Below are 27,499 nucleotides of genomic sequence, written 5' to 3' on the forward strand. Positions count from 1 at the left end.
CCACCTTATCCTCCCAGTTGTGACAACCAAAACTGTCTCCAGACATTGCCAAATGCTCCTTGGTAAGCAAAAGCTTTAGTTGAACGTTATTATAAATAGCAAGATAAAGCCAAAGTCAGAGGTTCATTGAAAAAAATTCTATGACTACAACCTCAAAGAGCATCAATTTGTTTTTGTGCACTGCCCCAAAGCTTTTCCTGTTTGATCTCTTCCCAATGGAATATCTCCTCAAGATACAAATCACACTCCAGAGACAAGAAGATAATTTTATTTTACTGTCCAATTATTTTCTTATAAAATCTCAATATTTGATAAAATAAAACAAACTTTTAGTACCATAGAAACCCTGTTGCATGTACAACATAATATTACTATATACAACTTCAAAAATAAATGCTTCCAGCTCCAAGTAAAGTGATGCTGGACATCCTGACTATAGTTACGGTGTAGGAAATTTCCTGGGTGACCAATGGTTTCCTTGGCTTGGAAAAAAATTATACAGCTGAAAATATAAATAAGACTTTCAGTGAGCTGAGAATCATAAAAATGCTATCTGAGGTCCAGTCATGGAAAGCTCAGGATGTTTGTGTTGTAAGATTTCAACAAGAAAAATGAAACTGTATATTGCAATTTCAGACTTCCAACAGACGTCCTGTAGGTTCACAGTTGGTCTATCAAAAATAAAAGGTTTTCCTCTTGTGATGGCACTTGGTGTCTGGTTCATATACCATTTTTCACCAGCTCATGGACTCCATTCTCATCGATGATTAAAGGTGCATGGAATTCTTTATCTGCCACATAACTTTCTAGTCCCTAAAAAAAAAGATTGAAGCAAAACAGAGAAAAACTTGTGGGTGCTTGCCAAGCAATGTTAGACTTGCTGTAATTTGCTTACCAAAAGTTGGATTGAGATGAAGAATTTAAAAGTCAAGTCACTTACCATACTTTTTAAACTGAGCTTATTTATGGAAACAAAATACATAACATCACCAAAATTATTTTCATCATTATCTCCAAAGTTATTAAGATAATGTTCACTCTTCCTGTAATCAACACCCAGTAGAGTTAACAGCAAGATGGCTGTTTCTTATACTACAATTAAGCAGGATCAGCAAGAATTTCCAGGAAAAAATATATTCTAATTATAATAGTAGAGAACCCTAAATCCAGGTTTTAAAAGTAAGCATACAAAGTACATGAAGAAACTAAACTAGACTCCTTGAAAGAAAAATCACATTGCTTTAAAAGGTGCCAGCTGATTTATCTATAAAACAGGACTGAATATGCATTTTTAAAGCCCATTGCATTTCAATAGATAAGTAAAACAGGTTAAACATTATAGACTTCTGTTACAGGCAACCAATGCACTTATGGGATAGATGCAAAGTTGCAACAGGAATTCTCAAAGAGCAGAAATCAGGACAAGCGCAGCTTCCCAGCTCCTTCCCAGGGGGAGCTCCTCAGCGCACGGCCACCAGAAGACCCCACAGCTTAAGAGCAACTCGGCATCACAGACTCCTACTTTTAAAAGAAAAGGAGGGGAAAGCAAAGGAAACTTACTTCTCCAGCATAGGAGATGAGAGGAGAGATTTCACACTGGATTGGTACATCATTGGCATCCTTCAACCTAAGAAAAAAACCAAGTAAGTGTTAAAGATTCAGCCTCCTATGTTACTTGCCAGAGTGAAAGTGCAGACAGACCATCTGAGAAGCTTGCAGATGACAAATTCTGCTAGTTCAACAAATGGGATAGATCCTGCCATAATGATCACTAAACTTTTCAAGTTAAAATGAAATTCTTATGGTCGGAGAGACACTATTTAGGACAAATGCCAATAATTGCTAGTAGCTCTGTACAGCATTTCACCAACAGTTACACACTATCCCAGTATGTATCTCTGATTTTTTTTAGTATTTCCAAGTTCCAGTCTGATAAAGAAGGGATTCTGTGTTGAATATAAACTATTTGACAGGCCCACTGCTAGATGTTTTGAATCTTTCATTTCTTCATTTTAACCCTCACCACAACCTTGCAAGCACTAACATTGACAAACATTGTAAAGGCTGCACTTCAAAATATAGTAGCTATGTGGCTACTTCAATCTGAATAATTTTTAAAAATTTAATTAAAAATCAAAAGCTCAGTTTCTCAGTCATAATGATTACATTTCAAGCATTCTCAGTAGCCACTGGCTACTGACGATCAGTGTGGATTGCACAGGTATGGAACATTGCCTTCACTGCAGAGAGCTCTCTTAGCACTGCTCTACAGAGCAGGACAGGTATTTCCCAGTACCTGGTTTTCCTGTTCAAATCAAGTCTCTTAGATTAGTTGAGCTGATTTATTCACTTTGCTTCAGAGAACTTCTCTGTTACATTTTTAAAGAGCTAAGGCAGAATGCAACCAAGCAAAGAAAGGGCACAGTCACCAATCTGCTTCTTCAGGTCACAATCTAACACTGACAGCCCTTGGCAATCCTGAATTTCTTGTGTATAACCATTAGAAATCTGCATGATTTGCCACTTTAAAAATCTTATCAATAGGATACAGGACACACAAAAATTTCATCTCTTATAACCTCAAACCAAGGCTCTTCCCTCCTTTCCCAAGTATGAAATCTCAAATTTTGGTGGAGTCAATAAAATCAGAGGGCTTCTACAACTGGGTACAAGCCAACCTTTCTCTAAACAGAACCATTGAGCTGGACTTCAAGGCACTCTCTTACTCCAGTTTACCCATCCTGCTACTTTTCCACTCAAACCAAGATAGCTGCACTCTTTGGATTATTCCAAGTCAATTTCAACTATGGTCCTTTGATAAAAATCACATGCATCCTCCAAGAGGCACCTCAAGCCCCAACTTTCTCTTGACCACTGCACCTCATAGCTATTGCTACCATTCATTTATATAAAAATAAATTTTCTCCTAAAATAAATATTGTCTATACTACATATTTAGCACACAATCACAAACTATCTGATAATGTCCTAAACTTTCATGTAAGCTCATCTTGCATCTCCCAGTAGTCTATAAGAAATGACTCCTTTCTCTTGTATAAGATACTACAGTGACTAAGATACTAACAGCACTTGCAGGTCTGTGATCAGTCCTATTTGTTGGATGAATAAACGAACCATGAGGGCAGATGGATGACAGATTAATGCAGAGAAAAAAGAAGGCTCAGACTGGGAACACATCTACCCAAACATGTACCAGATTCTATCACAACAGCTCAAGACATCCTGTCTAGACCTTCTGGGGCAACTCAAGAGTCACACAGAAAACGAAGTTTCACCCCACTGATAAGATGCAGATAGCCTGGTTCCACCTAAACCTGTAAAAGATTCAGTGTACCAAGTTCAGAGACGGTTTTGAGTCTAAGAAACACTCACACACCACTGCCTGAATGTAACTTCCATTCTAGTACCATGCAAATCAACAAAATAAACAAAGGTGGATGCTCTGAAGGAGGGAAGACAATTTTAAAAACTCAAAATACCATTTCCCATCCAGCTCTCTGCTATGGCCTGGGAAAGCAGTAGAAGACGGCCCAACTCCTTGGGTCCCTGCACCCACATGGGAGACCCTAAAGAAGCTCCTGGATCCTGGCTCCTGGCTTCAGATTGGCGCAGCTCTGCCCATTGCGGCCATCTGGGGAGTGAAGCAGGATGGAAGACCTTTCTCTCTGTCTCTACCTCTCTCTGTAACTCTGTCTTTCAAATAAACAAAATAAATCTTAAAAAATAAAATGACGCATGAGGCAGGAAATGGCAGAGGGCTCTGCACCCTCATCACTACGGCATGAGGGACAATAGTCATCTCTGGGCCCTAGAATAAACTACCCAGACCTTCAAGTCCATGCCCTTGTCTATAAGGCCACTCCCAGAAACACTGACACTCACAGGCCTTGTTTCTGTGTGGCAAAGATGAATGCATGGACTAGCAAACTCATGGATGGAACTGATACCAATGCTGCTCTCTGAGATCCCCTCCAGCTCCAGATCCTGCACCCTGTACACACATCCCAGATTATCTTAAAAACTTAAAATTCAAACCAGACCTAATGACTTTTCAAATGTAGCAAGAATATCAAGCTAACTCTTTCACTATAAAGATTTAGAACTCTGTCACTACCCAGATGAGAGAGGATATATGCTACTTCTAGGTAAAAAGGACCTGCCCTTGAGACAAAAGGATACTTTCCTTAAAAACAATACTTAACCGAAATCAATACACAATGGCCAAAAATAAGAGCTAGCAGAGTGAGAAAAGAAATAAAGAGAAAATTTTCTCCATATTACGAAAAATTGGGCCGGTGTTGCAGCATAACAGGTTAAGCCAACACCTGTGACACAGGCATCCCATATGAGCACTGGTTCAAGTCCCAGCTGTTCTACTTCCCTCCAGCTCCCTGCTAATGCACTCGGGAAAAGCAACTGATGGCCCAAGTCCCTAGGCCCCTGCACGCATATGAGAGACCCAGATGAAGTTCCTGGCTCCTAACTTCAGCCCGCCTAACCCTCACCATTATGGTCATTTCGGGAGTGAACTGGCAGATGGAAAATCTCTCTCTCTTTCTCTCTCTCTCTCTCTCCCCCCTTCCGCTTTCTCTCCCTCCCTCCCGCTTTCTCTCCCTCCCTCCCTCCCTCTCCTCTCTGTGCAACTCTGCCTTCCAAACAAATAAATAAATCTTTATGAGGAAAAAAAAAAAAAAAGAAAATACAGAGGCTTCAAAGGGCTCAAGGAAAATCCTCACCATCCTGTAATTCTATTTTCCATCAATTTTTGAAGGCCCTTTATACGCCAGGAGCAAGCAGTAGGCCTTTATTCTGAGAGCATATATCCCATTCAATAAGACATGGCTGCAGAATGGTTTCTCTCTAGCTTGTGTTCACATCAAAAAGCCTGTTAGGAACCCAATTTGTTCTCCTGCCCAGCAGCCTGCTCAGGACCTGACCAATCACCTGTAAATTTGCACCCGTGGGTGCAACCAACACCTATGGGATCTGATTCTTTAGTAAAGCTCGCTCCCCATTTCCAGCATGCACTGAGATCCGAGTTAGCGTCATCCAGACAAAGGCCTGCCACCAACGAAGCAGCGCACCCCCACCAAAGCTTCAACCATCCTCCCTCCAGACCCCCAGAAAGGCAGAGCTCTACACTACAATGCTGTTAGTACGGAGGGAAGCACAGCCCCATCACCATGCACTGTCAACAGGCTGGTATATTTACTTGTGATGGACATCAGCTGTGATGGTCTCTGACCTTCCATTTGTAGAACTGCTATGTGGGAATAAATAAGCATTAATGGGAATGGAAACAAATCAAACAATAACAATGAAGCGGAGTTGCAAAATATACTTGAGTATGTATTTATGGTACTTACGGTAAATCATAAATGTGACACAAGAAACCTGAAGTGGTTAAAAAAAAATGGCCAAGATGAAGAATGAGAACAATGTGGCATGCCACAGAGAAAGCTTGTTGTAAGACAGAGCCTGAAAGCAGCCTTGGGCTGGGAGACAGCAGCTGCCACTGCTCCTGCTTGTAAAAACAGTGATAGAAAAGTAAATTCTGGCCGGCACCGCAGCTCACTAGGCTAATCCTCCACCTGCAGCGCCGGCACCCCGGGTTCTAGTCCCGATTGGGGTGCCGGATTCTGTCCCGGTTGCTCCTCTTCCAGTCCAGCTCTCTGCTGTGGCCCGGGAGTGCAGTGGAGAATGGCCCAGGTCCTTGGGCCCTGCACCCGCATGGGAGACCAGGAGAAGCACCTGGCTCCTGGTGGCCATTTAGGGGATAAACCAAGGGAAGGAAGATCTTTCTCTCTGTCTCTCTCTCTTACTGTCTAACTCTGCCTGTCAAAAAAATTTAAAAAAAAAAAAAAAAAGGAAAGTAAATTCTAAGACCCAGAATTCTGATATTTATTGAGGCACTCTGGTGCTCATGTGCATTTTCTCCCTTAGCTGTGTAAATTAGAGAGCAAAATGCTTTTCATTTAAGTGCAGAACCACCAAATGATTCAGAAGGGGAAATTCGAGAGGTCAATAAAGATTTTAAGGCTGGCGCCGCGGCTCACTAGGCTAATCCTCCGCCTGCGGCGCCAGCACACCAGGTTCTAGTCCTGGTCGGGGCGCCAGATTCTGTCCCGGTTGCTCCTCTTCCAAGCCAGCTCTCTGCTGTGGCCTTGGAGTGCAGTGGAGGATGGCCCAAGTGCTTGGGCCGTGCACCCGCATGGGAGACCAGGAGAAGCACCTGGCTCCTGGCTTAGGATCAGCGCGGTGCACCGGCTGCAGCACACCAGCCACAGCCGCCATTGGAGGGTGAACCAACGGTAAAGGAAGACCTTTCTCTCTGTCTCTCTCTCTCACTGTCCACTCTGCCTGTCAAATAAATAAAGATTTTAAAATAAAATACAAGATTTAGCTTAAAAATGCTTTCTCTCAGCTTCAAGTATGCCCATTTGTAACTTCTTAAACACCCAAAACAAGAATGGGAAAGAAGAGGGAGGAGGAAGAAAAGCGGGAGGATAGGTGGGAGGGAGGTAGAGCGAAAGAATCATCATGTTCCCAAATCTGCATGAAGTTGTTAAAAAAAAAAAAGCCCAAAACATTTCTAACGCCTGAGCATCAGTGAAAGTCAGTGCACTCACTTCCCTTGCGGGCACCTTCCTCAGTGGCCTGAAAGTACCCCGGTGAGAACTGCCAGGGCCTTCATCTCCTGAGTAGCCTGCAGGCGGGGGAGGGGCCTCCTGACGCATCTCACAGATCTCACTTAGAGTGAGGCCACGGGTATACGGGCAGTAACAACCCCTGCTCTATGGCTGAGGGTTGCCTTGTGCTACAGTGTGCTACTGATGGGCTTTAACCATGAGGCACACCAAAAGAATTCTCTTCCAACCATTCTTTGGGAAGAGTCATTTACTGACATAGCGGAGATGTTTGAAAGTAAAGCCAAGTGGGCAAAAATTATTGTTATTTCTCATCAGGAACTGCGCACATACCAACACAAACCTAGGAATATACCAGAGAGGAAAAGCAGTCCAAGAGGCAGGAAGCAAGAAAGCAGTCATACACAAAGAGAAGACAGCGGCTCACCGGGGAATCGCGGGCAGGCGGGAGCCGTTTTCGTCTATGAAGTGGCCCCCTGCGTTGAGGACCCAGCAGTGATGAAGGGACATCAGCGCATGCCTTGCAGTGGTAGGGTTGTCCTTCCCGTTCTGACTGTCCGCATTCTTTAGCGGGGAAAACTCGTCTTCCCGTACAACTTCATACACCACAAACTTCCTAGAGCGAAAACACACAAAGACGTCTTTCTTAGGAAATAAAACTGTGTACACAGCTTCTGACTTCACTCTACACAGCCGAGCTTGCTATTCAGTAACAGGCTTTCTTAATCCAATCCCAAACGAAAGCTGTCTAAAATAATGCTCATCCCTGAGTCAAAGAAAGTTGGAATATTCTGTGCAAAATGAGAAATCATTTCCAGAAATGATTTCTAGAAATATTAATGCAAAAAGATCACACTGGTATTTGGTCTGGAGGGGAAAGGCAGGCAAAAATGTTGCATTAGAAATGTTCATGGGGGCCGGCGCCGCGGCTCACTAGGCTAATCCTCTGCCTAGGGCACCGGCACACCGGGTTCTAGTCCCGGTCAGGGCGCCGGATTCTGACCCGGTTGCCCCTCTTTCAGGCCAGCTCTCTGCTGTGGCCAGGGAGTGCAGTGGAGGATGGCCCAAGTGCTTGGGCCCTGCACCCCATGGGAGACCAGGAGAAGCACCTGGCTCTTGGCTTCGGATCAGCGCGGTGCGCCGGCCGCAGCGCGCCAGCCGCGGCGGCCATTGGAGGGTGAACCAACCAACGGCAAAGGAAGACCTTTCTCTCTGTCTCTCTCTCTCACTGTCCACTCTGCCTGTCAAAAAAATAAAAATAAAATAAAATAAATTTTCATGGGGAGATTACTCATATAGATCATTTTTCTCCAGCACTTTCATATTGAGCAATTCTGAGACACGTATCTCAGTATGCAATGTGATCATTATAGAAACCTATACTTATATAATCTAAAACATATTCACTGAAACATTGACTCATAGGCCAGTAAGAATATATCCAACACAAAAAATGGGTCACTTCTTTACCTCGATCTTGTCAGTCTCTCAGCCAAAATAAATTAATAACTTTGCAGGACAGTCAAATAATGGACGAGTTGATGAAAAAAGAATGACCCTTAAGCCACTCAAACATACCCTGGGTGGAGGTTTTATGCAAAATGCCATAGCTAAGATACTCGTATATACTATCAAATGTTTCCTAAAAATAGTTTCCTGCCTAAGAGTAAAAAGCTGTCTTCCAAAACGTATATTTAATCTTACTAGTGCTATTCAAAGCATACTTTGCAAACTGGAAGATGTCAAAGACAAATTTTTCCATCTTTATTCCATTTGGTTTGTCTGGCTTAATTAATTGCCCTTGGGAATCCACATATGGAATCTTCTTTTGAGCCACATGATGCTGCAACTGAGGTTCATAAACACTGAGAAATAGGAAAAAAAGATATAATTACTTTCCAGACTCAAAATGCCAGGAAATCTGACTACAGTCAGAAGCAAATGCATCAACAGTCAGTACTAGGATTTTAAAAGTAGAGAATATTTAAGCTCATATTTCAGTATTATATAGATTTCCTCCACTCATGACCTTGTATTTTTAAAAGATAACTGATTAACGCATTACAAAATACACACACAGAAGGCTCACACCAATGTCTCTCACGATTTCCACATCTTCTATAAAAAGTTCTACTCTTTACCCTAACTTCCCTAGCTGAGAGCCTTCCAAGAGAGGAAGGAAATAATGAACATTAAAAGTTACTACTAGGTGGCCGGCGCCGCGGCTCACTAGGCTAATCCTCCACCTGTGACGCCGATACCCTGGATTCTAGTCCCGGTTGGGGTGCCAGGTTCTAGTCCTGGTTGCTCCTCTTCCAGTCCAGCTCTCTGCTGTGGCCCGGGAAGGCAGTGGAGGATGGCCCAAGTCCTTGGGCCCTGCACCCCATGGGAGACCAGGTGGAAGCACCTGGCTCCTGGCTTCGGATCGGTGCAGCAGGCTGGCCGTAGCAGCCATCTGGGGAGTGAACCAAGGGAAGGAAGACCTTTCTCTCTGTCTCTGTCTCTCTCACTAACTCTGCCTGTCAAAAAAAAAAAAAAGAAAAAAAGTTACTACTAGGGGCCTCTGCCTGTGGTGCCAGCATCCCATATGGACACTCATTGAGGTCCCAGCTACTCCACTTCTGATCCAGCTTTCTGCTGTGACCTTGGAAGACAGTGAGAGGTGGCCCAAGGGCTTGGGCCCCTACACTCATGTGGGAGACCAGGAGGAGGCTCCTGGCTTCTGGCTCAGCTCCAGCTGTTGCAGCCATTTAGGGAGTGAACCAGTAGATAGAAGACCTTTCTCTCTGTCTCCCTCTCTCTGTAAGTCCACCTCTCAAATAAATAAATAAAAATCCTTAAAAAAACAAAAAATTACTACCAATGTAAAGAATACAAGTACAAACACCAAAATAGAATGGAAAACATCTTAGAACTGGAATTGATATTCTAAATAAAGCTTATCAACATTTAAAAAGGTAGTCATCTTGAATGTCTAAAGCTGTCAACTGAATCAGATAGTGAGAATGTGAAATAAAACAGCTTTCATTTTATCCTTTGTGGCTGATTTTTTCATGTAAGTCTCGAGTTTTTTCTTTACTTTTTAACATACTGCATCCTAAATGCTAGTTGGGAACCAACTGAATTAAAACTGCTTAGGCAGTATTATAAAAATATAGATGCCCTGAGTCTACCTGCAGAAATTCTGATTCAGTTGGTGGCAGGGACCCAGGTAGCTGACCCATCACCTGCTGTCTTCAAGGAAGGATATGCTTTAAAAGGAAGCTGGATCAGATATAGGGGTGATAAATGAACCCAGGCACTTTGATGTCTGATATGGGCATTCTAGGTGGTGTTAAACTGCTACTCCTAATGCTCACTCCCATCTATATTTTTAAAAAGCTCCCAATTATACTAGAGTTTTTTCTTACTCTTTGCTTCAACAGAACCTAGCATGCAGCTAGGGGGATGGAGGGTGAGAAGAAAAGGGAGAAATGCTTTGGATTCTTGTTAATGCACTGGGGAATGGCACCTACTAATTCCAACTCTATGATCTCACTAAAAGCAATCACAACAGGAGATAAAATTCCATCTGAAAAGTGATCCTGGGGTGAGAACTTGGCACAGCGGTTAAGACACCACTTGGACACTGCATCCCCTGTCAGAATGTCTGGGTTTGAGACCTAGCTATGCTTCCAATGCCAGCTTCCTGATAATGCACACCCTGGGAGACAGCAGGTGACAGCCCAAATGCACGAGTGTCTGCCAACTTGAGGAAGACCCAAATTGAGCCCTGGGCTCTTTCTTTGGCTTAGGCCAACTCAGCCCCAGCTATTGCCAGCATTTTGAGGAGTGAACTAGTGAACAGAAGATCTCTCTCTCTCTCTCTCTCTCTGCCCATCTCTGCCTCTAGGTTTTCAAATAAATAAATGAATATTTTAGGCCGGCGCCGCGGCTCACTAGGCTAATCCTCTGCCTAGCGGCGCCGGCACACCAGGTTCTAGTCCCGGTTGGGGCGCCGGATTCTGTCCCGGTTGCCCCTCTTCCAGGCCAGCTCTCTGCTGTGGCTAGGGAGTGCAGTGGAGGATGGCCCAGGCGCTTGGGCCCTGCACCCCATGGGAGACCAGGAAAAGCACCTGGCTCCTGGCTCCTGCCATCGGATCAGCGCGGTGCGCCGGCCGCAGCGCGCCGGCCGCGGCGGCCATTGGAGGGTGAACCAACGGCAAAGGAAGACCTTTCTCTCTGTCTCTCTCTCTCACTGTCCACTCTGCCTGTCAAAAAAAAAATAATAATAATAATAATAATTAAAATAAATAAATAAATATTTTTCAAAAGAAAAGAAAAATGGTCCTTAGAAAAGACGATGAATTCTGTGAGTGAAGGACTTATAGAGTGTCTATCTAAGTTGCAAGTGGCCTAGTTTCTGATTAACAGTGAAAACAACTTCATAAGGCCCCCATCTTAGCCATACTTGACAACATCTTTCAGAAACGGTACAGTGAAGAAATGGTTGGCAATGTTCCCCGCATTGAACATCAGTCGTCCATCTGAGCTTCGTTTCTGAGCTGTTGCTAGGGAGATCTCACTATATTCCACGACCTGGTATACTCCATCCACTCGGCAAACCACTCCAACAGGTTCTGTAGGGTTCGTTTTCTCTACAACCTGCCACCGAAAAAAAAAAAAAAAAAAGATAAAAGTAGAGGAAGAAATTTAACTAAATGCTTCTTTGCAGCACTGTCAAATGCCACATTTATGATTTTGCTTACAATGTCTTCAAGGTATTAAGGACAAAGCAGCTTTTAACTTTAGACAACCAACTATCCATTTTCATATTCTGATCACCTAACCAAACTGTAGGATAGGAATTCCATCATACACATGTAGCCCACAGGAATCACATTCTATTAGAACTAAGTGAAGTCCACATTCTCCAAATATTTTGTTATTTATCCTTAACTATATTCACCTTTTTGAGAATAAATGAAATAAAATTTCTCTGGGATTCATAAGACAAAAGCTGTCTTATTTTACACTGCCCAAATCAAGACTTCATTTGAAAACAGGTTTTCAAGGCCAGCACTGTACTGTAGCAGACAAAGCCAACACCTGCAGTGCTGACATCCCATATGGGCACTGGTTCGAGTCCCGGCTGCTCCGCTTCTGATCCAGCTCTCTGCTGTGGCCTGGGAAAGCAGCTGAAGATGGCCCAACTCCTTGGGCCCCTGCATCCACGTGGGAGACCCAGAAGAAGCTCCTGGTTCCTGGATTCACATTGGCCCAGCTCTGACCACTGCGGCCATTTAGGGAGTGAACCATCGGATGGAAGTCCAATCTCTCTCTCTCTCTCTCTCTCTCTCTCTCTCTCCTCTGTCTCTGCTTCTATGTAACTCTGCCTTTCAAATAACAAATAAATATTTTTTTAAAGAAAATTTGATTTCTTGAATTTTCATTCATAAATACATACTTTCCTGATTTTTCAGGAACCTTGCTAAAAATAAAGGAGGTAAGGCAGGTCACTGGGCTCCTACTCCAACATCAGAGAGACTTGCTCATATTTATCTAACTTGCACACTAATTTTTTTTTTAAATAAAAGATTCTATGCCTCAAAAAGTTTGAGAACTAGTGTTTTGATGATTTATCAATGGCTCTGGGCTGGTGGGGGAGTTGAAAGAAATTAAAAAGAAAAAGAGTATGTAATTTAAAAAACTCTATTAGACTGACTATTAAGAAGAAAACTATTAAAGAACTGTATGCAATGCACTACTATAAAATCCAGGTTCAGATGAGATGAATATCCATCTAGACTAGACTCAGCCAATACAAATATTTGAAGATATTGGTTTGTCTGTCTTGCCTAAACAACAATCCAGAATGCTTCAGTGTGTTTATCAAAATCTGTCCCCAATATCAAGTCTTTCCAAAGTATACATGAAATTTTACCAATAAAGTTAAAACTTGTTCAGCAACTGAATTCTTAAAATAAACACAGCCAGCAGTCCCTTCCAGACAACCAGAGCCACTACTGAGAACTTCATTTACACAGCAATTAGAGTTATAGGCATCGAGTCTAGCTCAGTGAGACAGGGCTACTGGATACATAAACTGCTGTGTAGTTTCACTGTTTGCCACCCTGAAAGGAGCACAGTATTCAATGAAAAGAAACTTTCTACCAAGGAAATGGATTAAACTAGAGGGAACCATTATACAGCAAAATAATTTAAACCAATCATAAGCTTATTTGCAATTCTTGTCTATCCAGCCATCACCACCTCTCCACATAATCTAGGGTGGGTATCTGACTATGCAGGGAATTTTGGAATGTGTTCCTCTAATTTGCATTTTTAAGGCACAGAAGGTTTACTTTGCAAGCACCTCTATATGCCCCTACTCACAACCAGCCATGAAAAGTAAAACTAAATTCACATTTTATAGTTCCCAAGTGTTAACATGCCAGTCAAAGGTCTACTTCCATGACAGCTGTTAACCTCCAAATATTATAAAAGTCAAAATTACAGAAGAAAGCATTCACAAACTGTGTAAAATTTAAAGCTACTTTATATCATATAGAAAAAGATATATAGTATAAAATTAAGAAATTTTCTGAATATTCCATAAGTTAAATCTAGACAGCAAGTCCAAAATATACCTTTCTTTCAAAGTTATTATACCTTCTTTACAAAATGATCTTCAATTAACAATGGCTCCTACCCTCTAAGCTATGTATTCTTGTAAATTACCCGGCTCTTCAACTCATTTTTTTGTTTATTTCATTTATTTTATTTGAAAGGCAGAGTTACAGACAGGCAGAGGGGGGGAGAGAGAGAGAGAGAGAGAGAGAGAGAGTCTTCCTTCCGCTGGTTCATTCCCCAGATGGCCGCAATGGCCAGAGTTGCGCCGAAGCCAGGAATCAGGAGCTTCTTCTGGGTCTCCCATGTGGGTGCAGGGGCCCAAGGACTTGGGCCGTCTTCTACTGCTTTCCCAGGCCATAGCAGAGAGCTGGATCAGAAGTGGAGCAGCCGGGACTTGAACCGGCACCCATATAGGATGCTGGCACTGCAGGCAGTGGCTTTACCCACCATGCCACAGCGCCGGCCCCTCTTCAACTTTCTCAAGGTCCCTACTCCATAAAAAAATACTTAATGCATCCAGATAAGGGTTTGTTACAGGAGTACTGCAAAGAACGCTACTGCGTGGGGCCTGCGCTATGGTGCAGCAGGTTAAGCTGCTCTCTATCACACCAGCATCCCATATGGGCACCTGAGTCCCAGCTGTTCCAGTTCCGATCCAGCTCCCTGCTAATATGTCTGGGAAAGCAGCAGAAGATGGCCCAAGTGCCTGGACCCCTGCACCTACGTGGGAGACCTGGATGAAGGTCCTGTCTCCTGGCTTCGGCCTGGCCCAGTACTGGTTGTGGCCATTCTGGGGAGTGAATCAGCAGGTGGAAGATCTCTCTCTGTCTCCCTTGCTCACTGGAACTCTGACTTTCAAATCAATAAATCTTAAAAAAAAAAAAAAAAAATGCTGCTACTACTACACTATGGGTCATTCCTTAATTAATGTGGGGTTTTTTTGTTATTTATTTTCTTTTTTGAGATTTATTTATTTATTTGAAAGGTAGAGTTACAGAGAGAGAGAGAGTCTTCTATCCACTTGTTCACTCCCAAAATGGCTGCGCCGGAGCTGCACTGATCCGGAGCCAGGAGCCAGGAGCTTCTTCCAGGTCTCCCATGTGGGTGCAGAGGCCCAAGGACTTGGGAATGTTTTTAGATATATATTTTAATATCTTGATTTTATTTTTAAAAGGGGGAGGGCAGAAATCTAAGATTTCTAAAACTTTTTGAAATATGCCAATCCAGTCATACTTTGGTTCCATCTGAGTACGTATTTATTCTTTCTCTGGGTGGCTATTACAACACCACAACTGGTACACCAGACATGGGACTAACCAGTGAGTGTACAAGTCAGACTGACAAGTTAGACTGAGTCAGGATCTATGCCAGGGGGCCCATCTCAGGATGAGTGACACACCTTGAGCCTGGGACTTACAAACTATTGGAACCCAGGGTGCTAATTTCTGGGATCTTGGAGGTCCCTTCTAGGATCATAGACTTAAAGCTGTTTCTGCAGTTTATAGCAGTAAAACTCAAAGTCCTATTTTAGAAGAGTGACACCAAGAGGAACAAAGTTAGAAATGCACTTTTTTGCTTTTTCAAAACTTAGTACCTCCTTACAACCCAATCAATACACTTTTTTTAATATAATGTAGGAGCTATTTAAAATAGATTACAGTTACTCGAAGAGTACTGGAATAAAGATCTTAAATAAACAGAATTCTTATTTTCAGAATCAGGAGAAATTTTCTTAGGTCTATCAAATCAATCTCTCAAAACTTACATTGATACACTTAAGATTTCAGCTTCTGGACCCAACTTTGCATTACACTTATAGATTAATTTTGAGAGAAGTGACATCTTCAACCAAGACCATAATGTCACTTAAGGCAGATCTTCTTTTAAAATCAAAGTATTTCAAATTTATATGAAGTCTAATTGTTTTTATCAAAAGCCTACATATTTTCTACTTCTGGCACAACAGGTCTTCCTTTTGCATCAAAATTATAAAATTAAAGGGTGAGTATTGGACCTAGCAGTTAAGATACTCGTTAGGATACTCTGTTCCACCTAAGATTACCTGGGCTCAACTCCTGGCTCCAGACTCCAGATCCCTACCAGTGTGGATCCTGGGAGGCAGCAGTGATGGGTTAAGCAGTTGAGTTCTCGCCACCCACATGGGAGACCTGGATTGAGTTCCCAGGTCCTGGAGGCTGTCACCAACAACTCTTGTGGGCATTTGAGGACTGGATCAGAGAATGAAAATTCTATCTCTGTCTCTCAAACAAAATTTTAAAAACACATGCATGTACAATTATTCAAAATCTTAGAACATTCTCATGGCTTCGTTTTTTATTTATTTGTGATCCATTAAAAATTGATTTTGACATCAGCTTTGCGGGAGAGGGTCATTCTTCATTTCTAGTCTCTTCCATCACTTATTTTTTCCTCTATTTCAAATGCCACATTTTCATAACGGTACATCTTTTTTTCTTAAAGATTTATTTATTCATTTGAAAGAGTTCCAGAGAGGCAGAGGCACAGAGAGATCTTCCATTTGCTGATTTACTTCCCAAATGGCTGCAACTACTGCTGGCCTGATCCAAAGCCAGGAGCCATGAGTTCTTCCTGGTCTCCCACGTGGGTGCAGGGGCCCAAACACTTGGACTATCTTCTACTGCTTTCCCAGGTCATTAGCAGAGAGTTGGATCAGAAGTGGAACAGCCGGTTATTGAACCAGCACCCATATGGGATGCCAGCACTGCAGGCGGCGGCTTTACACACTATGGCACGGTGCCGGCCCCTATATGGTACATTCTTACTATGCAAGGATTTGTTTCTGACTGTTCTATTACATTTCCACTAATCTGTCATTCTATTCTGGTTCCAGTACCACACTCCTGTCACATTTTACTTACAATTCATTTTAATATCTAATCATCTCCAACCCCATTTTTCATCATCATCCTTTATCATCTTCCTTTTTTAATATTTTCCTGGACATCCATGTTTATTCTAAACGTTACATTTTGTCAAAACTCTGCAAAACAGTCTCTTTGCGATTTTGACTGGGATTAATATACTCCATTTGATACAAATGGATACTTTTACAGACTTCTAGGAAAGTAATATTTATATCAATATTTTTAAGTATTACAAAATACTTTTAAGTTCTTGCATGTTTCCTACTTTATTCTTAGCTACGCTATATATTTTGTTTGCTCCCAAAAAGGCATACCTCCTAAACTGTCACCTATGCAAAGGAAGAACTGTTCAAAAGAACAATGCCAAGGGTAGAGTCTTGAAAACCTCCATCCAACTTAATACCCATACGTCTTTGGTCATTCCAGAAATTATTAATTTTCTTAATTGTCCTTATTGCCAGCCTGTATATTATCATCCACAAGGACATCATTAGTTAGTTTGCCAGAGGCCTCACTGAGGTCCAAATATTCTATTTCTGCCATATTTCTCTTAGTAACTTTGTTATAGGAAAAAAAATGGGTTGATTTCAGTGAACACAATTTGATACTAATGAATTCATCCCAGGCCTGCTGATAATCAAGCACTTTACCAGGAACTTACAAATCACCCTCATGTATTATAAATGCTTCCTTGTGATTAAAAAGCATACATTATTTCTAGAATGAAGTGCGGCATGGGGCCGGCACTGTGGCGCAGTGGGTCAATCCTCCACCTGCGGCACCAGCATCCCATATGGGCACTGATTCTAGTCCTGGCTGCTCCTCTTCTGATCCAGCTCTCTGCTGTGGCCTGGGAAAGCAGGGCTTGGGCCCCTGCACCCATGTCGGAGACCCGGAAGAAGCTCCTGACTCTGGCTTCAAATCAGCTTAGCTCCGGCCATTTGGAGAGTGAAGCATTGGATGGAAGACCTTTCTCTCTGTCTCTCCTTCTCACTGTCTGTAACTCTACCTCTCAAATAAATAAAATCTTCAAAAAAAAAAAATTAAGTGTTGCCAACCTAAGAAAAAAAGTGGATGTGGGATAATTTAGTTACTTTAGAGAGATGAATGGCCCTAAAATACTCAAATCATCTTAATAAATCTAATTTACTGCTGGCACATACACATTAACAGAGAAAGACCTTTTAAGGCCTCACTACAACAGAGAAAGACATTACCTTTGCTCCACAGTCTGCTCCTTTCTGAATGCAAAACCCAATGAACCGTGGGTCAGCCACTTTTACTAGTATGTTGTCAACACAATAGACATGGATGCTCCAAATGCCTCTTTGCTCCATGTCTTCTACAATATTCTGGGCTGCAAGAGCCCGATAAAGACCACCATTCCCATCTGGAAAATCAAACAGCCCATCAGTAGCACACCAAAACCCATTACAGTAGTGACCCAAAGATTGTTTAATGTTTCCAAACTAAGGTGAAGATCTCTGAAAAAGTTTCTTTTTACAGAACAACAACACAAAAATTCCTGAATATCCATTAGAAAAGATTCAGGTGTCAAAAGAATATACTTGACTTTGAAGGTTATATAGCCAAATACAATTACTAACGTAAGACAGGCAACACTAAAGATGACATTTTTTTTAACTCATACCTTTTGGATGTCATTGTAAAACATAAAATCCTTTATGCTTTATCAGGTAACAGTTATTTCAAAATGTTTCAAGTTTAGTAACACAGGCATGATTCAACTTAGTTCTTTATTTACAACCACTTCAAAATAATTTTACCCATCTCAAAAATAAAAAACCATGAGGATTTTAAAACAAATAATTTTTAAGGAACCAGGTTTATATGAAGACCTATGGTGATTTAGGCTAAATATAAGCAAAAACTTCTCTCCTCATCTATTTTCAATGCTGCTTTAATGTGTTTCTTCCATCAACAACCTTTGTGACACCTTAAATGATGATGAAAAATTAAACAAAAATGTTTCACAAAATACAGCTAAGAACAGTAAATTCTCCCACTAATTAAAGAGTTCAAAGAAAAATTAAAGAAATCAAGGTGAAATAAAAATCTATTCTCTAAACAGCTCCATCATGAATATTGCTATTTATTTCTCCTCAGCCTTTCTTCTAAATACAGACACATAGACAGATTTATTTTTCAGTTAAAATCATATTTGCTAAAGAAAGATGTCCTTTTATCTGAAGGGAGGAGAGAACTTCCATTTTGCTTATGGTCTCGTCTAAATATTGATGGAGACTATGGACTCAAAAGACTTCCATAGCCTTGGAAGCTCATGTCAAGAGCCTCAGGTGATCACTGACGTCATACATAAGAGTGTTAATTGTTAAATTAACAACAGGACTCGCTGTACACTTACTCCCCGTGTAGGACCTCTATCCTCAATGTTTGTACTATGAGAATTAACTGTAAAATTTGTTCTCAAACAGTTTTTATATTTGTTTATATGTGTGCAAATTGTTGAAATCTTTATTTATTATAGAGTTGGTCTTCTGTGTATAAAGTTAATTGAAAATAAATCCTAATGGCGAATGGGACTGGGACTGGGAATAGGAGAGGGAGGAGGAGGTAGAGTGGGTGTGGTGGTGAGAGGACAAGTATGGTGGGAAGAATCTCTATATTCTGAAAGTTGTACTTACGAAGTTTGTACTCATTAAATAAAAGGTTTCTTTGGGGAAAAATATATCACATTTGGTATCACCTTTTTTGACCACATGGATAGTACACTAATTCTAGTTCTGTGTCTCCAATAAATTACAACCTGCATGGAATTGGGCAGAACAGTGGCTCTAATCATCCTGTGTATGCAATTTTTGTGGTTACATTCTCTTAACATATTGAAATTATTTCTCCTGGTTATTTAATGTTCCCAAATAATTATTTTAATAACATGTAACAACTAATGCTTTTATATTTCATTTATTAAACATATAGTTTCCAGTTTTTCACTACAATAAATAATACAGCCAAGATTTGTATATATTTCTCTATACACAAAATACTGATTAAGGAGAAAGAATATACTAAATGTTGCTCAAAGTACTCTGGAGAACAAGAAGGTATTAAATATCCACAGAAAGTATAAAATGTTATCCAGTCAACCAATGGGCATTTTCATCTTTTTAAATCATTGCTTGGGGTGAACAGTAAGGTATTGTCATTGTGGTGCAGAAGGTTAAGCTTCCGCCTGGGATACCCCATCCCATTTCAGAGCGCCAGGTCAAGTCCCAGCTATGCTGCTTCTGATCCAGATTCCTGCTAATACATGCTGGGGGCAGCAGATAACGACTCAAGTGCTGGGGCCCTGCCATCCAGCTGGGAGACCCAGATGGAGTTCCCAGCCCCTAGCTTCAGCCTGGCCTATATGTGGCTGTTGCAGGCATCTAGGGAATGAAACAGTAGATGGAAGATCTAACTCTATGTGTGTGTGTGTGTGTGTGTGTGTGTATGACTTCACCTTTCAAACAGATGAAAATATTTTTAAAAAGTATTGCTAAATTGCAAATATACCTCTTTATACATTAATGTATTAATATATACTAATTCTTAATATGAAAATCACCATATTAAGAAGGAAATCAACATTTAATGATTTATGTTACAGCCATTTCTAGTCACCATTAAACAAGGATTATTACAAACCTGGAGCCATAGAAACTTTATTCTTCTCTTCTAAAATAACTTTCCCATCAAAACTCATAGCAGGTAGCATTCCCTGCTGGAAAAAGATTACATTCTCTTTTTTTAAACCGAAGTACTTATGTTTTGTGAAGAACTCTTTTGTAGATTCCATTGTTCTGCCACTGGTCATTATATACCTTACAAGAGAAAAGTAGATCTCTTAAGCAAGAGTGCTGCACGAATTAGGGCAAGATATAGTTCTGTTTTCCAAAGTGAAGAAAATCGTTAAGGGCACTTGCTTCTTATTTTTACTTCCTTCTTCTTTTTCCTGGATATGACACATTGATTAGCTGCTGTGCAACAAGAACTTCTTCCCACAATTTCATCAATCCTTGCATATAAAATAAATCTAACAACATTCAACATAGCTCCAACAACAGAAAACCCATATCTGGTTTATTTACTTAGAACTCAGTGAAAGTACTTTATAAAATTAACACTCCCATTTTAAATAAATAGGAAGAGGCCGGCGCCGCGGCTCACTAGGCTAATCCTCCGCCTAGCAGCGCCAGCACACCGGGTTCTAGTCCCGGTCGGGGTGCCAGATTCTGTCCCGGTTGCCCCTCTTCCAGGCCAGCTCTCTGCTGTGGCCAGGGAGTGCAGTGGAGGATGGCCCAGGTGCTTGGGCCCTGCACCCCATGGGAGACCAGGAAAAGCACCTGGCTCCTGGCTCCTGGCTCCTGCCATCGGATCAGCGCGGTGCGCCGGCCGCAGCACGCTGGCCGCGGCGGCCATTGGAGGGTGAACCAACGGCAAAGGAAGACCTTTCTCTCTGTCTCTCTCTCTGTCCACTCTGCCTGTCAAAAAAAAATAATAAATAAATAAATAAATAGGAAGAAAAAAGGGATTGCAATGATCTCTCGTGGCTCTTTTCATCAAAATTCGAAATAGTAGCTGGGCTCTGCTCACCCTCCATTTAGAATCGTAAGAGTATATATAATTATACTCTTTGTTGTTACAAAACTCCAACTCATGCTTGTGTGACAAAGGAGGGAAAAAGAAGCAAACTATAACCACAGTTAGTGACTGTAGTAGTACACATAGGTAGGGGTTGGGTTTTTGTCTGCTTTGGTTACTAATTTGGCCCCAGCACCTAGAAATAGGCAATTAATATTTGTTGAATGAATAAGTGATTGAAGAAAAGGGTAGAACTGCCCACCACAGTCGTAATTTGTCTAATAAATTATCCTGGTTGTTTAGAACATTGAGTACAAAAGGTATAGGCATGATTTAGAAGATTAGAAAACAGCCAGCTAAACTGCCCCGCATACAAAAAGAATAGAAATTCTGAGTTGTATAGAGATGAAAGGAAGAGAAAGAAGACATTCCAACACGATAGTAGGAGGCCAAAGCTGTGTAAGCAGAATGTTGGCTGCTTAGAACACAGATGTTGCTCAAAAATCCCACAGGAATCAAGATGAAAAAAATAGCTCACAGCAGCAGGCTAGTACTGATGCTGAGAAGAGCTAGAAAAGCTGGGAAAATTACAAAAAGCATAGTTTTAAAGGCAGCAGAGTTGCAGAAGCTACATGGATTGCAACTAAAAATCCAGAGAGGAAAACTCAAAGGGAAATTAAGGACAGGCAGCTGCCTTGTCCTGAGGGTATTTGCTGATTTGTGGGTTCAGTTTAGTGGCTGAGTGAGCTCGGACCAGAGGCTGCCACTGGGAGACAGAGAAACCAGCAGAATTTTTGTTGGCCACATGGGACTGAAATAACCAAACACACAATTAGTTTTCCCCAAAAAAATGTACGAACTTCCAAAACTGCTCTGGGGAAGATATTAAAGATTTAAAGTAAAACACTTCTAAAAGGCAGAGCACAACTCAAACTTAAGAGGCAAATACTGAGCAAGTAGTAGGCACTGAAAATACAGCACACTAACGCAGACAGAGAACACAAGTTTGGATCTTAGCAGAGAAATCAATGCAGCTCTTATGCGAAGTGTGCATTGAAGAGGGGAGAGTGTGGAGAGCTCCGATAACCTGGGACTTGAACCAGCACTCCCATACGGGATGCCAGTGTTGCAAGCAGAGGCTAAACAGCTCTACCACCATGCTGGCCCCCATATATTACTTTTAATGTATGAGAGTATTTCAAACGTTTGTAGAAACTGGAATTAAAACCTACGTTGTCTGAAGTCAAGAAAAAAATCTGAACTCACATATGGGAAGTCTCCAAAACGTTCACAGAAAAATGTCCATTATGAAAAAACAAACTCGTATTCAGAAAACATGGTACCAAAATAAATTCATCTTTTAATCCCACTTTTCTAAGAGCTTTTTAAAGTATCTTCATATATAATTATACCTTTCTTGAAAAATTAGTAGTACCAAGAAATATGTCTGCTTATATATTCTGAATATTATAGAATAACATACGTTCAGACACACTCCCATAATGCGACCTATCTTACCATGGAATGATGCATTTGTTGCCATAACGTTTTTCAGCTAACTGTTGGAGCTTCAGGATACGCTCTGCTTGAATCTGAAAAAGTGTCTTGTGGGATGGCAAACCAACATCATACATGCCCTTGGGATATGCAACTCCAAGTCTTGTCCCCTGCCCACCAGCTAGAAGAAGGACTGCCACTTTGTTCTGAGAAATCTGGGAAAGTCCTAGAAAAGAAAACATTTGTATCATAAAACATCTACAATAACATTTAAATATTAAACATACATTAAACATACACAGGTAGCAACAAAGACCCAACGTACCAGCATAAGGTATAGAGAGAAAGGACTCCATATAGAGTCATGGATGATACTCTTTCTTTAACAGAAGCATGTTTATTACTAAAACAGTTAAATTTATGTAACATAACCAAACACCAAACTATTAATGAAAGATACACTTTTAAGAGTTAATATAACATTTCATTTTCTGATAAGTTCAGGAGGCAAAGATCAAGAAATATTCTAAATGTTTTGCAAGAACTTGACTACTCATTAGATGAAGTTAAGTCCAAAAAAAGGATAAAAGAAAATACCAAGTTTCAGGATGAATGGCAATGCTATTAAATTACTTCCAGCCTATAAATATCAATCAGTAATAAATAATTAATCAATGAACATGAAAATATATGAAGCAAATTACTACCATGTAAATATAAAGAAAAGAAACCTTTGGGGCCAGCATTGTGGAACAGCAGATTAAGCTGCTGCCTGTGACACCCGCATCCCATGTTGGAGCACTGGTACATGTCTTAGCTGCTCTGCTTCCAATCCAGGTCCCTGTTAATGTGCCTGGGAAATACAGCTGAGGATGGCCCAACTGCCTGGGCCCCTGCCACTCAGATTGTATTCCAGGTTCCTGTGTTAGGCCTAGCCAGCACCAGTCTTTGCAGCCATGTGGGGAATAAACTAGTGGATGGAAGATCTATCTCTCTCTTTCTCTCTCTCTCCTCTCTCTGTCACTATGCCTTTCAAATAAGTAATCTTAAAAAAAAAGAAAGAAAGAAACTTTCAATTAGGAAATCAGTATAGTATAATGGTTAAGAACTAGGCTATGAAGTTAGGGTACCTGATTTGAAACCCACCTCAAATGAATGAATTTGGGGGATTATCCACAAAGCACAAAAATGTTCTGTATCTTGATTGAGGCAATAGTTATATGGGTGAATACCATGGTTAAAACAAAGTTATGCATTTTATTGTATGTAATTATACTCTAATAAAATTTGTTAAGGTATCTTTTCAAAAAATGGGCCGTCTACAGTAGCTCAGAAAGAAATGAGACTAAGAGTCTTTTTATTACAGATTTATTTCTTCTGTCTGGAACCTGTCAGCTTTCACCAGTTGAATATTCATTATTAAGTAGTTATTAAGCATAATGCTTGAATAAAAATGTTATCCTCTGAACCAAAAAATGCAAGATGGATTGAAGATACAAATGTAAACAAAGTAAACTGTATAGTTAATGAAAAACAGAGAATTTCAATGTGGATTAAAAAGACAAACACCAAAATCTTGCCAGATTCCATTTCTGAGACTCAGCTCAGCACTGAGGTAGAGCAGCTTGTGAGAAGAGGCTGCATGGAAATCTCTGGCAAGTTAGAAAAAATGTAGAACATCAGATGACATTAAAGCAATGCTTGATGGGGCCCGCGCTGTGGCGCAGTGAGTTAACGCCCTGCATCCCATATGGGCACCAGTTTTGAGTCCCGGCTGTTCCACTTCCGATCCAGCTCTCTGCTATGGCCTGGAGAAGCAGCAGAAGATGGCCCAAGTTCTTGGGACCCTGCACCCACGTGGGAGACCCAGAAGAAGCTCCCAGTTCCTGGCTCCTGACTTTAGATCAGCACAGCTCCGGCCATTGCGGCCATCTGGGGAGTGAACCAGCAGATGGAAGACCTCTCTCTCTCTCTCTATGCTTCTCCTCTCTCTGTGTAACTATGACTTTCAAATAAATAAATCTTTTAAAAAAAAAAAAAGCAATGGTTGACAGTGTGTGTACTTATTTCTTGAGTTTCATAGTTTCATTAAAACTGTCAGAAACTTTGTGAAGGAACCTGGCCACTGGCCATAACTATAAATAAGACTCAAGAGGCAGTGGTATCTACCATCAGTTACTATTATTTTAAAATCTTTATCTAATTTACAAACTTTGTGATTTATGTGATTTTGATATATTGGGTTTTCTTAATGCTAATATACTAGTTCATTATGAATAAAAAGAAAAATTAAATAAACCCCTTATAAAATCAGTACTGCCCTCAGTCTGAATTCTTTAATTTTTCTTCATCAGTAAATAAATATAGTGAAAGGACATTATTCAACAACTATTCCAGCAACTATTTTTTCAATTAAAAAAGTTAAAAGCACATTGTCGGCCGGCGCCGCAGCTCACTAGGCTAATCTTCCGCCTGCGGCACCGGCACTCCGGGTTCTAGTCCTGGTCAGGGTGCCGGATTCTGTCTCGGTTGCTCCTTTTCCAGGCCAGCTCTCTGCTGTGGCCCAGGAAGGCAGTGGAGGATGGCCCAAGTCCTTGGGCCCTACACCCGCATGGGAGACCAGGAGAAGCACCTGGCTCCTGGCTTCGGATCCGCGCAGCGCCAGCCGTAGCAGTCATTTGGGGGGTGAACCAACGGAAGGAAGACCTTTCTCTCTGTCTCTCTCTCTCTCACTGTCTAACTCTGCCTGTCAAAAAAAAAAAAAAAGCACATTGTCTACTTCTATGATTTTCACCTTTGATATGAAACTGGCCTTAACTACTTCAGTTCTAATTTTCTCTCCTTCTTCCTTGCCTGGAAGCAGAATTGTCATTGTTATTACCTCCACAGAATATAAGTGTACCTTATCAGAGTTTAAAAATAAGAAAATAAGATTAGGGGTAACATTACAACCCAAAATAGTAACTATAATCTAAGAGGCAAGTCTAAAGATAACAGGTTCAGAGAAATTAAGAGTCCTACCCAAAGTCACAGAGGTAGTAAATGGAACAAGGATTACATTCTGACTCCAGGGCCTGTCTAGTCACACTCACTACACTGCCTCCAGCACCTCTCACCACACCCAAGCGTTCAACGGACATATTACAGCACCATGATTTGTAGGTGCATAAACTTCCTTCCTATTTCTTTGCTGCCCTTTCTTCTCTTTTCCACTGAATTCCCAAGGGTTTGTGTTTTTTTTTTTTTTCTGTCTTATCCACCCTTTCACACAGAAAAGCTACTGAATAAGGAAGAGTCAACATTCACTTCCAGATTGCCTGCAACAATCTTATTCTGAACACAAGTCTTTGTCCTTTTTGTACTATATATGTTCTTCATATGGCACATGTATTTTAGGTTGTTTGATTATTAATATGTCTCCAGCCATTCTTTCTGAATCCTTACTTTTGCTCTCAGTCCAAAGGTAAATCATTTCCCTCAGCTACCTTTCCTGAAGAAGGTAAAAGCCAGTGTTCCCAGAAGCCAGCTCCACGTCTCAGCTCCTGCTCACTGATGCCCCCCAGTGCCATTCAGTGCTTCCAGTAGGTTCCAACCAGCTACCAAAATATCCCTGAATAAACTTATGTTTTCCTTCGATTGGTTCTCTAAACTATTGCTTCATTCTAATTTTCCATTTTTTTTTTTTTTTTTCAGTTTTAAAGGCTTGCTAACCAGCAGCTCATTGTGGCTCAATTCTTTATTCCAATAAAAAAGTACTGGCATGTGTTTGTTTGCTAAATCCCTTTTGTCATACTTCCTTCGATTCTTCTTTCCCCCTGTGGACCTATCTTGGACACCATTTCTGAAGAGGGGTATGAGATTACCCCTGCTACATGTACATTTCCATTTAAACATTTCTATCTCATCTCCATCTAACCACAACTATTATAATGAGTTATATAATGTAATCCATATATTTTAAAAAGGTTTCTGCATAAGCTTCTTCCTGCCTCTCATTTAAGAATAGACAGAAAAAAGAAAAAAAGAGTGGACAGAGAAAAACAAGAGGAAAGAAAGCAGTGTCTGGAGTATAAAGGCCAGTTGCAATTCAAAAACAAATGCAGCTACAGCTGTTGTTCACAGTATCAAACTGTGTGTACACTGGTTAAAGCAGATATCCACTTCAGCTGTGTCACTGCACCAAGTTGCAATGTTTATCAAAAGCAACACATAGACCAGTATCTTTCTTATACTGACAGATAAAATACTGCTTGAAATTAAGTGGGCCAATATGATTCAGTAAACTTTTTAGTTATATGTCAATTATACATTACTTCAAACTGCATTTGTCATAACATAAATTTCATATGGGTAGCAGAGCACCAACACAAACAATGTTAACTGATTATAAACACACTGAGCCATGTGGCAATTAGAAAGTTAGGAAATTCTCCTATCCTAAAGCTACTTTTTCAGAAGAAAAAAGAAAGCTAAAAGTGCATCACTATATCAACCTTTCCATCTCTCCACTGTAAAACAAAGAGTTAATAACTTTCCTACAGAAGTGACTTCAGTAGGCATCATATTAGAGGTTAAAAAGATTTATATTTTTCAAGCTACACTGAGACATTGCAGGGGTACAGTGTATCTCTCTCCTTGAATAATCATGTGTTTTGGATCCAAGAGAGGCTGAGCACTTTTCCTGATAACATTCACAACAAACAAAGCAAAGAGTTTACAGTGACCTGTCAGAGGTCAAATGGTTCCTGGATAACTTCCTGCTTGGACTAGTTTCTCCCACACACTAACTTGGACAGAAGCCAGAATCAAGGAATGCAGCATAGGTGCTTTCGAAACAGAACACTGCCAGTGCTTTCATTTAAAATGCCAGCACTCGGAAACAAGCGGTACAGAGAGGTGCTTCAACTTGGGGAAATAAAGCAGAGCGATCCAAGAGTTATTCAGAGGAGATATTGTAAGACTTGAATTTTTAATCATATCTTTCAGCTGCAACTGTTTCCCGAAATTGTTAAGCCCAAAAAGCAGACTAATCAGGAAAATTTCCATTTGAACCAGTTTTATATACGAGAGGATTGCTGTAAATTTCACTTAGTGTAATAATGGCACTGTGATTAGGAAGATGCCACATATTTAGAGATACAGAGAACTACATGAGGGTCAAAATGATGGTATTCGGGGCTTAGATTAAAATATTTCAGTAAAGAAAAAGAA

The 27,499-nt window shown here is 40.9% G+C and overlaps 1 protein-coding gene across 6 annotated transcripts in view; it reads right to left on the reverse strand.

Annotated features, from left to right (window-relative positions):
- Positions 1–252: 252 nt before the first annotated feature.
- Positions 253–27,499, reverse strand: part of UAP1 (UDP-N-acetylglucosamine pyrophosphorylase 1) — a 39,551-nt gene continuing 12,304 nt past the window's right edge. For 2 of the 6 annotated variants that reach the window (XM_002715958.6, XM_070077437.2), the window contains exons 3-11: positions 22,310–22,514; positions 19,856–20,031; positions 17,404–17,576; positions 11,119–11,312; positions 8,393–8,533; positions 7,096–7,284; positions 5,234–5,281; positions 1,561–1,627; positions 253–813 (exon numbers count right to left, since the gene is read on the reverse strand). In XM_002715958.6, coding sequence (XP_002716004.1) covers positions 721–813; positions 1,561–1,627; positions 5,234–5,281; positions 7,096–7,284; positions 8,393–8,533; positions 11,119–11,312; positions 17,404–17,576; positions 19,856–20,031; positions 22,310–22,514 — 1,286 coding nt within the window. In that variant the 3' untranslated portion in view covers positions 253–720. Of the gene's footprint in view, positions 814–1,560; positions 1,628–5,233; positions 5,285–7,095; positions 7,285–8,392; positions 8,534–11,118; positions 11,313–17,403; positions 17,577–19,855; positions 20,032–22,309; positions 22,515–27,499 lie in introns of all 6 variants that reach the window. The other 4 variants (XM_008264157.5, XM_008264158.5, XM_002715959.6 and 1 more) reach the window with 2 other exon arrangements.

Source organism: Oryctolagus cuniculus, chromosome 7, assembly GCF_051225735.1.
Source record: "Oryctolagus cuniculus isolate XC-2025 breed Fujian yellow rabbit chromosome 7, ASM5122573v1, whole genome shotgun sequence".
NCBI lineage: Eukaryota > Metazoa > Chordata > Mammalia > Lagomorpha > Leporidae > Oryctolagus > Oryctolagus cuniculus.